Genomic DNA, 16,360 nt, shown 5'->3' with positions numbered 1-16,360 from the left:
CAACTAGTTTAGCCAGGAGTAAGTATTTAGAAAAAGCTTCCATAAAAGCTAAGAAAGCACTCTGGAGAAGAAGCAGCAGTTACAGAGAAGATAAAATACTGCAAATGCCATGACATATAAATTGTTGTAGAATCATCATTTTGTTCCCAGGCCACACAGTCAAACATAATCACTGAACAGCAGAGAAATGTAGGGGTAGCTACTTTTTTTTTCAGGCTATCAAAACCACATTGTCTTTGCAAAGAATGTAATCTTTCCTTTCTAACATAGCCTCAATAGAACACAGTAGTCCAATATATTATGCTTTTGGATATAAGAAACATTGTAATATAAGCTGACATTTAGCCTGAACAACACAGTACACACAACGTATACACACAACACAAGAACAGTTCCACTTTGTACTCACTCTTACAAAGTTGTCAGGGAACAAACCTCTTCTGCCTTTGAGCTGTCCTTCCCACCAGCCTCCATCATCTTTCTTGATATTGGTGATTATGTCACCTACAGTGATTGTCAGCTCATCATCATGTTGAGCTTTGTAGTCAAACTCCACTATGGCCTCCACTGAAAGAGAAACACACATATGCATAATTATTGACTACATTTAAGTTTCCGTGCCTTTGAAAGGAATAAGAAACTACCAATCCAATTATATATTCTCGGTGAAAGTAACACATTCAACTTAATCAAGACAGCACATCAAATAGGCAACATGGAATGGTAACACTTTGTGGGTAACTGCTACAAGAGAAGCCAAAGGGGAAAAAAAAAAAAAAAAAACCCGAAAAACAACCAAAGAACAGGAATGCCCATCATGGTTAAGACAACAAATGGCACTCATTTTTCTTTGTTGTTTCAAGGAAACTGGTTTATAATGCTTCAGCATTATATCTACTGGCAGCATTACAAAGTTTATTTTTATTTCTTGAACAATGTTTTAGCTTTTGTTCATATTATTTCCATTTTATTTCTGGAAAGGTTCTCAAATTCATAAGCATCCCAAGCCACTGCTCCTACTTTGCTAAATACACCACTTAATAAACTAAAGAATATTTAACAAGAATTTTTTGCATCATCCTGAGTTTCACTATTGTTTATACAGAAATGCAGACCTTTGCTGAATGATCATGCTCTTGCAGGATTTCACCAAAGGGAGAAAAAATTACTTTCACTTGTGATTACGCATCAGAGGATCTGAAGATTAAGTACTCCTGCTGCTCTGAATGTCTGCTATCAAACAGAGGTGCGCTATAAGCTTGCTACCATCATATGGTGTATCTTTCTCTTTTCCTGGGAGGACTCCTCATCCCTTGAAACCATACAGGCAACAAACTGTAGAGAACCAAGGAAGTAATTAAGACAGAAAATTTTCTTTGGAGAATCAAAAATAATAGACCTGGGGTATTCAAATATGGAAGCCACAGTTGTATTTAGTGGTTCACAAAATACCTACTAGGAGGAGCCAGACTGGCAAGGTCAAGGCTAACCATATTTGTAAAGCCTCGCTCCTGTTTGATTCAGTGGAAAACCATGCCCCAAGTTGTTCCACCAAACATTTAGCACTTCAACCATCGAAAGAGCAAAATGAGAACTAGTAACAGCCATCATCTGCTTTCTGCACAAATGACTGTGCTATATAAACCCTGCAAGATCTGGCCTGCAAGCAGGCAATACTGCTCACAAAGCAAAGCTAACGATTACACCACAGACAGCAAAAAAGTTTCTGCGTAAATAACAAGCTGTGCAGACTAAATTGAATTAAGCTGACAGGAAAGCAAAGTTATTCCCTTCCACCCCCAAAAGGTCACACAGTCACAATGCTGAACATCTCCCTCCCACCCCTGGTGCCTGCAAGTCATAGCTAAAAGAGTGTTCTGACTTTTGGATACCTCTCAGACACAAGGCTACAGCTGAAAATACTCATCTATCGCTTCTTCTGTGAAGCCCAAAAACATTCTAACGTCCGTTCGCAAGAGGCTGCTCAACTACATAATGAACGATGAAAGAGAGTGGCACCACACATTACAAGCTGACATGCAAACAGGACTTGATAAATTTACCCCTGAAACTTAACTGAAAAATCAGTCATTCAGGCTGGGAGGGACACCAGGTCTCTGGTTTAGCTTCCTGTTCAAAGCAGGACCTGCTCTGAGGTCAAACCGGGTTGCTCAGGGCTTCGTCCACATGGGTCTTGAAAACCTCCAAGGACAGAGGCACAGCATGCGGAGGAGCCTGCTCCACTGCTTGCCTGGCAAAAAAGTTTTCTCTCTACAGTCAAATGGAACCTTTCTTGTTTCAATTCAAACCCACTCGTCGTGTCCCATCCCACGCTGCTATGAAGAGCCTGACTCTACCTTCTTGATAACCTCCCTGTAGGTATTGTAAGGTTGCTGTTAGGACCACCAGTTTTCCTTTTCTAAGCTAGACAATCGAAGTTCCTGTAGCCTCAGATCCCTCCACTTTGTAGCACACCACTGTTCCACCAGTTTCATACCAGCCACAGACTTCAGGAGAGTGCACTCCACTGCCTTCTCCAGAAACTGATAAAGATGTTAACCAGAACAGGTCAGAGGACAGCCCCTGGTCTTACTCCATTTCTTATCAGCTTGCAAGTAGATAACCCATTAACCACTACCCAAATTACACAACATTTCAGGTTGGAAAGCACCTCTGTAAAGCAAACTCCCTTATTCAAAGAAGACACAGCTAAAGCACAGATTGCTCAGGTCCTTATATAGCTGCGTTTTGTCGTGGTTTAACCCTGGACGGCAACCAAGTACCACACAGCCGCTCACTGGGGAGGACAATCGAAAAGGAATGTAAAACTCAAGGTTTGAGATAAGAACAATTTAATAGGTAATGCAAAAACAAAGCAAAACAAGGAATTAATTTTCCACTTCCCATGGGCAGGCAGGTGTTCAGCCATGCCCAGGAAAGCCGGGCTCCACCACGTATAACAGTTACTCAAGAAGACAAATGCCATAATGCTAGATGTCCCCCCTTTCCTTATTCTTCCCCCAGTTTATATACTCAGCATGACATCATATGGTATGGAATGTCCCTTTGGCTAGTTCAGGTCACCCGTCCTGGCTGTGTCCCCTCCCAATTTCCCGTGTCCCTCCAGCACTCCCACTGGCACAACCCAAAAGTCCTTGACTAAGAGTAAACATCACCCAGCAACAACTAAAAACATCAGTGTCTTACCAGCATTGTTCTCACACCAAATCCAAAATACAGCGCAGTACCAGTGACTAAGTAGAAAATGAACTCTATCCCAACTGAAACCAGGACAAATATCTAAAAGAATTTGTGTTTGATCATTCTTAAGATTAGAAAAGGCTTTCTTATGTTTAAATGGATTTTTGTGTATTTCAGTTTGTGCCCACTGCCTCTCCTCCTTTCACTGTCTACTGGCAGGGGCAGTCTGGCTCCACTTTCTTTATTCCACCACAACACTCATTCAGATCCATCAATAACAGCACCCTGAGACTTCTCCTCTCCAGGCTAAACGGTCCCATCTCTCTCAGGCTCTCCTCAGGTGCCAGATGGTCCAAGCCCACAGGCATCTTCATGGCCCTTCACTGGACTTGCTCCAGCATCTCCCTCTCTCCCTCCTACGGCAAAAACCAGAACCACGCCAGAAAGCAGTCGAGGAGGAGGCTCACCGAGGAGAAGGCTCGCCGAGGAGAAGGCTCGCCGAGGAGAAGGCTCGCCGAGGAGAAGGCTCGCCTCTTCCCACCTGCCTCATGACAATCCTCCGCCCAATGCAGCCCAGGAAGCTGGGAGCTGCCTTGGCCACCAGCACACACCGCTGCCTTGCGGTCTGCCTCGTGTCCACCAAGAGGCCTGGGGGCCTTCTCGACAAAGCTGCTCTCCAGCCGCTCAGCCCGGGGCTGCTCCTCTCCCGCTGCACGGCTTGGCATTTCCCTTTGCTCACAAGGATCCTGCCAGCCCACTTCTCCAGCCTGTTGAGGCCTCTGCCAACGGCAGCACAACCCTCTGGGGACTCTTCCCAGTCTTGCCTCACCCGCCAGCCTGCCGAGAGCGCACCCTGCCCCATCACCCAGGTCAGCAGTGAAGATGCTGAGCAGCGCCAGCCCCGTCAGCCACCCCTGCGGCACACGGCCGTGACCAGCCTCTAGCTGGAGCGCACTGCTGGTCACAGCCCTTTGCGCCGGGCGCTTCAGCCAGTTCTCAATCCACCTCACTGTCCATACACCTGGTCTGCACTTCATCAGTCTGTCAATGAAGATGATACTGGAGATGCTCTCAAAAGCTTTGCTGAAGTCAACAGAAACAGCGTCCACTGCCCTCCCCTCCTCCACCAAGGCAATGAGCTCATCACCGCACAAGGCCAACAGGCTGGTTCAGACGTGACTTCCACTTCACAAACACATGCTGGCTACTCCCAGCCAGCTCGTTGCCCTTCATATGTTTGGAAATGGCTTCCAGGATTATTTGTTCCATCACCTTCCAAGGGGCCAACATCAGGCTGACCAACCTGTAGTTCTCAGCAAAAAGGAGGCTTCTTGCTCTTCCTGAAGACAGGAGTTGCTTTCTTCTAGGAAGATCTCCCAGTCACTATGACCCTTCAAAGGCTATCAAGCATGGTGTCCCAATACCAGTTGGTTCAGCACATACCCCACCAGGACTACGTCTGCACACCTGTCCAGTTTGTTGAAGTACTCCACAGCCTGTTTCTTTTCCACTGAGGGTACGTCTGCTTGGCCCTGGACCTTCCCACTGGTTTCAAGGGCCTGGGATTGCTGAAGACCAGTATCACCACCAAACACTGAGGTGCGTAAGGCATCAGGTACCTCTGCGATGAGGCCCTCGTTCGCTTTCAGCAGACAGAGGCAATTTTTTCACAGCAGCTCACACAGTGCCATGTTTTGGATTTGCGACCAAAGCGGCATTGGTTAACACCCTGATGTCCCAGCTGCCACTGAGAGGTGGTTACACAGCCCCAAGGCCTGTTCCGTTTGTCACACTGTCCCAGCAGCAAGCAGGCTGGGGGTGCACAAGAAGCTGGAGGGGACACAGGCAGAACAGCTGACCCCAGCTGACAAAGGGACATTCCATACCATACAATGTGCTCAGCAATAAAAGCTGGGAGGAAAGAAGAGGAAGGGGGTACATCTGGAGTTTTGGTGTTTGTCTTCCCAAGCCACTGTTACGTTTGGTGAAGCCCAGCTTTCCTGGAGATGGCTGAACATCTGCCAGCAAATGGAGAGTAGTGAATGAACTTCTTATTTTGCTTTGCTTGTGCATGCAGTGTTTGCTTTACCTATTAATATTAAACTGTCTTTATCTCAGCCCATGAGTTTTCTCATATTTACCCTTTCAATTCATTTCCCCATCCCTCTAGGAGGGCAGGGGGAGCGAGCAAGTAGCTGTGTGGGGCTGAGCTCCCACTGAGGTTAACCCACAACAACATCCCTCACCACATTAAGTTCCAGGTGGGCTTTGGCTTTCCTAACCCCATCCCTGCACACACAGACATTCTCTCTACCTTCATCCCAGATCTCTTCTCCTTGCTTTCACCTCCTGTACTCTTTCTTTCTATCTTTGATTTTTGTCAGGAGCTTCTTGTTCATCTATCCATGGTGGTAGGAAGGCATCCTACCACCTCTGCTTGTTTTTCTGCTTGTCAGGATGGACCACTACTGAGCTTGGAGGAGGTGATCTCTGAAAACCAACGGACTCAGCTGGATCCTTCTTTTCTCCACAACTGTCTCCAGTGGTATTCTTCCAAGCAGAGCCCTGAACAGGCCAAAGTCTTCTAAGTCTAGGCTTGCAATCCTACTTTCTGCTTTCTTCTCCCCTCCTCTCTGTGTCATGAACTTTACCAGCTCATGGTCAGCCAAGGCTGCCCTCAGCCTTCAGATCCCCAAACAGTTCTTCCTTGTTTGCAAGTATGAGATTGAGCAGACAACGCAGTCCAGAAACCTCCTGGACTGATCACACCCAGGGCATAAGTAAACTTCTCTACCCCTCTAGTACATATCAGGGTGGTTGAAATCCTCCATGACAGCCAGGTCCTGCCAATGTGAGTCTTATTCCTGTTGTCTGAAGGAGGCCTCGTCAACTGCTTCTTCATGGTTGGGTGGTTTCTAGAGACACCCAGCACAACATCATCCACACTGGTCTGCCCTCTAACCCTAACCCACAAACTCTCAAGTGGCTCATCATCCGTCCCACAGCAGAGCTCCATGCATTTCAGCTGCTCTCCTGAGCAAAGAGCAACTCTCCCCTTCCTAGCCTTCCTAGCCTGTCCTTCCCAAACAACCTGTATCCATCTATTGCAGCACTCCAGTCACATGAGCTGTCCCATTATATCTCCATGATCCCAATGAAATCATAACTCTGCAACTGCATGCAGACATGTAATTCCTCTTCTTTCCACCCCATGCTGTGTTCATGACAGCACAGACATTTCAGAGAGGCAACCAGCCATGCCAATTTCCCAGAAAGAATACAAGAGTTTTCCCTGTAATTCTGAAAGGCACGTCCTGATTTACAGATATGCTTGGGAAGGGCCCCCTTCAGTCCTGGTTTGTTGTTTTTTTTTTACTACAAGGTTCCCACTATTTGTATCACCACACACATTCTGTTTGCCAGCCTGGTCACCACTTCTTCACAAGATCGGCTGCCATCCTTTCCCACCCCCACTGTTATCATTTCAAAGCTTTCCTCAACTCCCCACTTGACTGGCCAGTCTGTAAACAAAGATGCTTTTGCCCTTAGTCAGGTGGTTCCCATTTTTTCCAAGCAATCGTCAAAGATGGTCTCACGATCATAAAACCAAAACTCTGCTGCCGACACCAGCTATGCAACCAGTTGTTGCCGCAGAATCTGTCCACCCATCCTCACACCCTTTCCTCTCACTGGAAGGATCGTGGAGAAAAACCACCCAGGCTCCCATGCCCCTGTCTGTCACCCAGGAGCCATACAGTCACAAACGCTACTTTCCAGATCACTCCCGGCAATATGGCACAGATTTAGTTAGCTTGGGTGCTTCACTGGGTGGAGCACCCAGACCCTCATCACCCACAGAAGCACTGAATCTGTTCTGTAATTGCAGACCTTGAGGTGGACCAGGAGCCTTCATCCTGGTGTCAGAGGTTATAAACTTCTGGCTTCCAGACTTGCCATTCTGGGAGTCTCCAATACCACCAACAAGAGGCACAGACTCTGTCTGCCCTTCATTCAGGAAGGTGAGGGTTTGGGCTTTTGAAGCCTCGGGGACTTGGAGAAGATCTGGAAAGCCCAAACCATTGGGCTCAACCAACCAACCCATTTTTCAACCCACCTACTTGCCCTGTAGCATACCATCACAACTACTGAGCCATTCCAGAACACCTTGGCAGAGTCTCTAGACTCCTTCTGTGCCAAATGCTACATAAACTAGAGAATCTGCTGAACTTGAACTAACTATTCCAGTTAAAGAAAACACCAAAAAAACAGAAAACTTATTTCTAAAACACAAACTACAGTCCTGAAAAACAGCATCTATACTATCCACATACACACATTTTATCCCAGAGCAACCAGTAAAATTGGTTCAGAAGTTGTATTCACACGATAATTCTCCAAAGACTTGGATTCAGGCAGATGAAAATCTATACCCTCACAGAACACAACAGCACTCAGGCTCAAAAAAGGCAAAACTCAGTGGGGTACTTCCACTTCGGTAGAAGCCCAGGAAAGATCTTTCGAGAGCAAGGCCCCGTATCCTTCACTTTTAAGCAGCTTACTAGGACGTACTTGCTCTCAGGACTCAAAGCTTATACATCGCTTTTTGTATGTGCCAACTCATTTCTCCTCCCTACTCAAGAAGCTTTTAAATCCTATTCTCATTTTATTGCAGCTGCAATTACATATTGCTTTGCTCTGAGTTCTCCCTAAGCAACCAGTAGGTGGTCAGAGAGCAGTAAGGGGGAAATGGCAACGGAGCAGGGCTGGCTCCAACCAACAATTCTTCACACACTCAACGTTCAGATGCAGCAAGACATACCGAAGGAAGACAAACAACTCTCCCACTCTCCAAGTCCCGTGTTTTAAAAGAGTTCTAGACCTGTTGCTGTGCTTGCAGTTTTCCCCTAAGAAGGCTGTAAAACTGACACGATTCTTGGCAGTTTTGATTTCTTTTTAATTATGTTCTCTCTCTTAAGATGGGAGACCACAAGGTAGGACAGGGCTGCTGAGTTGACCCTGCAGCTGCCTGGGTAGGCTGGAGGCACTGGAGTTATCTCCCCGAAGTTTGTCTGCCTTGTGCTAATTCATATCCAGACAGCTGCAGCTGCTCAACCACTTTTGTTTTACTGGAAGTTTGATTAAACAAAGAAACCCTTTACTGTTCAGGCTCTTCTCTGTCTATAAAAGTTTCCACTTATTAAAAAACACATATAAATATTTTTAAAAGCTGTCTCCTCTCAGAGAATTTGATTACTGTAACGTAAGTGTGTGTAAGCTGTCAGAGACATGCGAGTCACCAAAAATGGACCACACAATCAAGATGTTTATTAACTCTTCAAAAGAAATCAAGAGCACAGTTTGGAAAGAGGAGTAAGTGCACACCTAACAAATGTGCAGATTGTGACAAACTGACAAGAAGGTACTTCTGAGATCACTCAGATTTCTCATTTATCACACTACTTAGGCTTGCAGAGCACACAACAGCTTAAAAGTGCTTTGTAATTTATAGGTCCATGCAGTTGCAGTTTTTAAATCAACCTCAACTTCTAAAGCAAGATAAACCACACCACCTGCTCAAACCGTATTTTGAAAAATTCATTCTGTCAATCAAACTTAATCTTTTTTGTTTCTTCTGAGGTGAAATTTTGTCTTCATGGAAGCTGGATGGATACTGGAGACAACACTGATCCAGATGTGCTATGAAAAAAAGCAGATCTGAGTTTTGCTCCACATCTGTTAAGTACAACACACCTCATTCCTGTGCTAGATTTCCTCCTCAGGAACTGGACTAAAACAGTGTCCCAGTTTGCACAATGATTCATGATGTGAGAAAACACTCCATGGACAGTGAGCTCAAACTAATTTTATATGTTAACCAACAAAGGCTGGTCTTAGGCCCAGCTCTGCCAAGATAAACAGCTTGTTACATTAACAGCCAAAACCCAAATCCCTTTTAAGCCAAAAGCAAAATAAAATAGCAAAATTGGGGCAGACAGATCTGGCTTCTCTTTTTGGTGCATTTTTCTTCAAAATATTGTACCCTGTGATGCCTGAAAGTCAAACCTGCCCCAGCTCGCAAACTCTAGCTATTAGACTCTTTCTGTTGAAAGAAGGCATTTTTCACATTAGGAATTAAATCCAGTATCAAAAGCTATTCAGGTTATTATGACCTAAAAGGGGAATGGTCATTCTCATGCCAACACAGTCAGCTATTCCTAGCCTTATATTACCATCAATCCAAATTGTAACACAAAAACTCATGAAACACAATCAAAGCTAGTTATTACCAAACCTGCTGGAAACCGGCACAGTACAACTAATTACTACAATGTCCAGGGGCAAAGTTTTTTTTTTAATTTCATGCTTTGTGGTTTGGGTTTAAAATACAAAATTTGAAATGTTAATGCTATGAACCAGGAATTGAAATGTAACCTCTCAGCTATATTTAAAATAAGCCTATCTGGAAAAACACTGCTGATTAAAACTTTTAACTATTCCAACCTTTCCTTCCCCATAGTCTTACATATACACATGAAATTATTTCATTAATAATGACATTTTTCTTATTAATTAGTTTTTTCCCATGGCATATTTTAAATTATAAGTGAAATCTATTATCTTAAAACTGACCTAGTCAGAATAAGCATTTCTTTTATAATGCCACCAATTTTTGAAGACCAAAGTGTCTCAGTTTATGCCATTTTCTATTACAGTACAGTGTCTTTCCAAGCAAGAAATGAATCAAGAAAAGAAAGAGAGATCCACTACTGTGCAACAAATACTATGTTATTAAATCAGCTTCTGGTGACATCTGAAGTGTGTAGGCACAACGGAAATGTTATTAACAGCTTTGGCACCATTCCACCCCAGTAACAGCATCCATATGGCAACACCACCTTCTGCAGCAGTATGGTTTCACGCCCAAATGCAGACATTAAATCTAGGGTATATATAGTTAGACACGGCAGTCAAAGAGTTAAGAGCTTCTCTACTGTAAGGTTTATGTTTCACTTTTGTTAGTCACTGAGCTTGATGTGAATGATAAACACACTTGCACTGGTTTACCCAAAAAAACCAGAACTGAAACTAGACAAACTACCTTCAAATATTCTACACTAAAGCTTTAAACTTAACTTCAAATTACATTTCCTCAGAAGAGAGTGCAACAGAGCTTTTCTCTTTTGCATAAAGATAACATTTTATAATGGGTTAACAATCTGGCCATCAAATTCCATCTGCCTCAAAACTTGTTAGACCAGGTCTTAATTCAAATGTGCTGTTCTTTTTGAGAGAGCTAGGTACAAACTGGTGAACATAGCACACTCTTAGTGCTTATGGGCATACATTTAAAAAAATTTTGCTATACAACAGGTTGCAATAAAACTCTTAGCAAAACATTAGGAGCCACTAGAAGGGAAAAACTTTTATTAGACCAAATGACAAAGCATGACTTACTTTCTGAACGCAAGTGAAAAACAGAAACAAGACCCAAACTACATTACATTCAATAGTGCTGGTTTCCCAACCCAGACCTGGAGGACCAGAAGGCCTGAAGACCAAATAGGACCTACAAGGCCATTTGTTCTCCGGACTCTAGAAACACTGCGTAGCTGGCAGACCAATCGCATGTCAGATGCTGTGGTAGAAATACGTTTGAGGGAAGAGGAGGAAGATAGATTCACATTACGGTCTGACCGGGCTCTTCAGAGAACAAAATCATTTATAGTTTGTAAAAACTCAACTCTCCCAATGTCATTACACTTTATCATTAGATAAAGGAGCCACAGAATAGCCCTTTCAGGCATCACTCTACCAAAATGGAAATGCCCATTGCCCTGTGCTACCTCTGAAATGCACACAAATCCAATATCATCATCATCACAATCTACCACTAACTTTACAGTTTAAATATAGATTGCAACTGGGATTTTTAAGAGAGCTTGAGCTCTTAGCTTTATAGCATGTCTGTGGAAAAAAAAAACCCAACAAACAAAAACCTTCAACATTTTGTATCTGCTTGATTGCAAGCAATTTCCTTGAAAAATTAATTCCGAGTTTTGTTCATTTCTTAACATTTTTTCTTTTGCAACACTTACTATCAGGAATAATACTCTGCTAAAAGTATTTGCAAAGATTCAGTACCATGAAAAAGAAACGCTCAGGGGGGAGGAAAAACCAGTATCAGAAGGAAAAACTGTACTATTCAATCTTCAAGTTGTTAAACCCATGCTACGTAAGAAACAGTAACTCTTCTGCTAAGACAATAGCCTTCAGTTTACATTATGTTTTCCTATTTCCCCTTTGAAAACAAGGGGGGGGGGAACTAAAGGTCATAGTCCTACAATAGTGTGTTCACTGAATCACCCCCATTGAAGAGCACAGCAGTCACAGAAGGGGCCACCTAAGTCATACTGCACATAGACCTTTTTATGTTATAGTCCCAGTCCCCTCCCACAGGCCACAAATGCTCTTCACCCAGTCTGCACACCCATCAGGAACACGGCAGGCAGCCACAAAGCACTTCGGACAGACAGGAAGCATTTGATAGGAAGACCCATTGCGTGCATTTCACATGCACGCACACACGCAGGCACAGAAACAGAGGAGCTGTGCAGAGGACCCCAACCAAAATCTAATTTGGAAGAGAGAGTGAACATTTGGCCTAGGGCTGTCCTGATGTGACTCTTCTCTGGGCAGCAGAAGAGCTGAAGCCACTCCAGCTGACATAATGCCCCAGCTGTCCTCCAGGAAAAGAGCTAGTTTTCTGTTTTTCCAAGAGGTATGCTTGTTTCCAGCTTTTAAAAACACAAGCACCAAGTTATTCTAGTGGAATTTACCCAGTAGGACAAGAAATACTTTATATTCCAGCTAAGGCATTTGGTATGACCACAATTCATTGCAAGAATCTTGAATTTAGAGTTAGGAAAAGAGTAAGAGTAATTCAGCACATTTGTATTTCTATATATACGTGGGGCATTTCCATATCAAATAACGCATCTCATAGCAATTGTGTGGTAAACAACTTCAGGCAGGTACTTCTAACAAACGTTACGAATTTGTTAAGCTTTTCTTAGGCCTGCCACAGTAGTTACCTCTCACTGAATTTATTATGTCACACTCATATCTCTGACTATCAACAAATTTTTTAAACAATATGCCAAAGCACATCTGATCATCAGAGATGTTCATGCACATGCACCAATGAGTAAGCACAGAAAGAAAAGATTGTTGTGATAGTTCTGAATGGCAGCAGCAGTTACATCCATATTCCCAAAGGCTCCCTTATATACCGCTTTCAATCCAACAATCCATGTTAGAATTTATTGGGCCAAATCTCCTTAACCCTTCTGAAAGAGCGAGATTGCACAGATAATCTTTGGTATTCATGTGGCTGGCAGTCTGGAAAGCACTTGTATTCCACATATTAATTCATCTTTTCCTGCGGGGCAAAGTGATCCTTCTGCCTCAGACAACAAACTGCTAGAATCAGACTTGCTACTGAAAAAGATTCACGTTACCATAATTCACCGGTTCTATCAATGAGAGTACCTACAGCAGATGCTTGCAGTACACAACATTCACAAACTTACTTCTGATTCACATTGTCATCAAGTTCGTAGACAATGTGCACTGCTTTAACGTGTAACTGATGTAATGCAGTGCCTCTTAGAGGCAAAACTGTCTTGAGAGTTGGTTCACTTGTTTTAACGTTGTTCTTCCCCTCAGATACTCATGCACACAAGAAGACATCCAGAAGAAATGGAAGACATTAGATTCAGAGGGGAAAATTTAACGCTGTCATCTTAACATGAGTTTCTGCCTCCTCCAATATCTATAAAAATAATTCAAAATTCTGAGAAGTGTAAAGGATTATAACCATTGCTGGGATAAACAGGAAAGGAGAAACAGCCTGTAACTTAAGCCAAGTAAAGACAATTAATTCCCGTTTGACAAACTATATATTCATAAAAACTTGTTGGTAATGCTACTCTTGCAGTTTCTCAATTACATTCTCAGACAACTAAGAAGCAAGGAAGGATATTAGTTACATCTTCAGAAGAAAAAAGGAGAAAGGTTACTTATAGCTAAATATAGCTAGAACTATATATAATTACCATTTGGCTAAATTCACGAGAACTGCTACCGAATTAATATATCAACATAAAAAGGAAGCAGGATAGAAAAGCTGATGCCATGAAAATAACTGCTGTTTAAGATTGCTCAGAAGTACTAGTGCAGTATAATTGTCATGTCATTCTAGTGCTAAAGTTGCCTTGGTAATATCTATAGATGCTCATGTATATACACTGAGGTGAAAGGTCAAATAAAGTAAAAAATCTGGAAAGCCAGGGAACAATTACCTTTTCAGTGATACGATGTTGCATTATTTAACTCCCAGGAACATGAGAAGAGGATGTATCAACAATGTGTTCACAATCTTTGTACTGTGTAGGGCATAGTGTTTAACTGTTAAACTTCAGAGCTTCTAGAACAGTAACATTCACCTACTCTCATTAAAAATCAGACTAGATGCATGAGTGTAATTATAAATATGATCTCAGATGGGCTCAGAGGATTTCACTATAGATGCCTAAGCTGTTACTATCATCACCCGTCTTTGCCAAAAGCAGCAACCCTTTTGCACAGAAGGAGGATGAGGAGAACACCACATACTCCTCTGCATCTTAGCCACATTTGCTTGAAGTACTGATAAAAATGAGTTTACATTAAGTAACTAGGCTGAAAAGTGGTGCACAGATACATCTTGTTGTAGGATTCCTGCTGCTGAAAGTGGCAATTTCTGCAAGAAGAGATTGCTGCCAGCAATAGCTTGATACAGTCAAAATCTTTGTACTGTGTTACAGCCCTTTGCTGTGTAATGCAAGCTGCAAACAAACATGGTGTCTCATAATAATTTCAAAGCTATGTCATTTTCCCTCAGTTTCTTGGAATTCTAGTATTTTTAAGATAGCAGTGGCAAAATATTTACCCCAGCAGCAGCTCTTCTGATTTGACCTGTCAAACGTTAAAACAACAAACCAGTGCCATGATTTAACTGATACATTATAAAACCTCACCGAGATGTGTTGTACAACAGTGAGGACCAGGATTTGACTTAGAAGAGAAATAATGAGGTTTTTTTCTCTTTTTCTTCTAACCTCTTTTACATAAACCCAAGCATTTCAATCTCAAAAACTTCGCATTCAGAGGAAGGTCAGGCCCAGCATGGAACTCCTCAGCAGTTCCATAATTTATAAGCCAAATGGAAGGACACTTACTATAATGCTTCTACATACAACAGATTGTCAGGCATTACAGGAGCTATAAAAGCTGTGTGTGTGTGCTGGGGCTTACAGCTCGTAGTACAAGAGCTCAGACCATAGGTAATTTACATTTCACCACTATTGTCCATTTCAAGATTTATATGCCAGCATTAAACCATCTCCACTAACCTTTAGATCATACCGAAAAACAGCCCAAAACCACCTAAGGTGTTAAACAAAACCCTAACTTGCTCAATTGTGTGAGCAACAATGGAAGGTAGGGTAGGAGTGTTCGGAGGAAGAACACATTTGATTAAACTAACACCTTTACCACCCACCAGCATCATATTTTTTCCTTGATTAATAATGAAGGCTCATAAGACTGCTGCTCATAATCCTTAGCAACTTGTCTTTTTACATCAGGTTCTTTTATTCTCCTTCAAACTGTGGTAAAAGCAATAATGCTGAGAAAAAAAATGATGCTGTTTTAGAAACAGAAATTACTGCATATAAGGATTCACAGATTTCAGACAACCCTTGGGCGAATAAACTTAACGATCATATCAGATAACATGTGTTGACTCTGTGCATTAAAAAATTTTCAAATTTCAGTTTCAGAATTCAGGATGCAGTTCTGGAGAAATAAGTTTTTGATGGTATCTTTACTGCCTCTGTTTTCTCAGCTAAAATCAGTTTCTGCAGGTAATTTCTTCTGGATGTCACCATGAATGGAATTCACAAACTAACATACACTTTTTTTTTGCTCTTACAAACAAAAATGTTTCTACACCACAGCCATTAGCTTCTCTGTTTTGCTTTCATGGTGCTTTTCAAAATCCCATGTGTCAGTTAGGCCTGGGCAAGAAGGCACTTCCATTAACATTTTTTATTTTAATTTTCTCTTAGAGAAATTTTCTGGGTTTTGAACAAGGCAAAGCCTTTCAGAAAGCAGAGGTTATGCTACAAGTAGAAGACATGGCTCTGGCAGCAGGTTAAAGAACTTGGGAGGTCTCCTTCACCTGAAGAATCACTCACTCTCACTTCCAAGAGATGTCACAGAGCTCCTCCTTTGAAGAACAATCCTGAAGGCAAAAACTGATGCGAGCCAAACAAGTACATCTGAAAGCTTGTTGCCAACTTCCATTGTGAGCAAGAACAGCTTGTGCCCTGGTGACAGCATTGCTCCAATAGGGAATTTGAGCCCCTGTGTGCTGGTCGAATGTGAATGCTCAGCAGAGCTGCGTATGGAGCAAAAGCACAAACAGTAGTCAGCATTTAGACAGAGGAACCCATTGCTGCATTGAGGATGCGGACAGAAAGGGGAGGAAACAGCAGGATGGAGCTCTGCGGAACCCAAGTGAAAAAAACAAGAGTCAATGAACCCTATTGTTTTGTAAGTAGTTGTTCTTCTGACCATATTCGTCTCCCATCCACTCCGCTACCCACACTGGTACTGTCTGGAACAGAACACATGGACATGGAAGAGACAGTAAGACAGATTCTACTCAAGACAAGTAAAACCTCCTCAGAAGTTGTCACAGTATTTTTCTGTGACAGGATGCAGCACACAGGTTAAAACCATACAAACAAGAGAACTAGACAGGACAGATAATGCTATCATTGAATCTTATCTCCCTTGACCACTTCTTCCAAGGCTAAACAGAAAGCTCTACTTCTTCCTCATCTAAGAAAAAGGTTCCTGGGCTCCATCCATTTGAAAAATCTTCTAATGACTTTCCCTGGTTTCCAATGATGCAAGCTCTCAGAGCTACAGAAATCAGAAGCTGAAACTAACCCCGTATTTCAGAGGGTCTAGAGAGACAAAGAGCATTTCTTGCATTTAGTATCTCTGCCTTGTAAGGCTGCATTTGCATCAGCTCCTTGGTTTTGCTTCT

At 42.6% G+C, this 16,360-nt stretch overlaps 1 protein-coding gene across 5 annotated transcripts in view; it reads right to left on the bottom strand.

Moving 5' to 3' along the window:
* SH3KBP1 (SH3 domain containing kinase binding protein 1) overlaps positions 1-16,360 on the bottom strand; it is a 234,075-nt gene that overhangs the window by 206,904 nt on the left and 10,811 nt on the right. For 3 of the 5 annotated variants that reach the window (XR_005826170.1, XM_040582562.1, XM_040582563.1), the window contains exon 2: positions 410-567. Coding sequence is in view for 4 of the 5 variants with exons in the window: in XM_040582562.1 (XP_040438496.1) it covers positions 410-567 (158 nt within the window). In the remaining variant the exon portion in view is untranslated. The remainder of the gene's footprint in view (positions 1-409; positions 568-16,360) is intronic. The other 2 variants (XM_040582564.1, XM_040582565.1) reach the window with 1 other exon arrangement.

This window comes from Falco naumanni, chromosome 2, assembly GCF_017639655.2.
Source record: "Falco naumanni isolate bFalNau1 chromosome 2, bFalNau1.pat, whole genome shotgun sequence".
Lineage (NCBI taxonomy): Eukaryota > Metazoa > Chordata > Aves > Falconiformes > Falconidae > Falco > Falco naumanni.
This window is presented reverse-complemented; position numbering and strand designations above follow the sequence as displayed.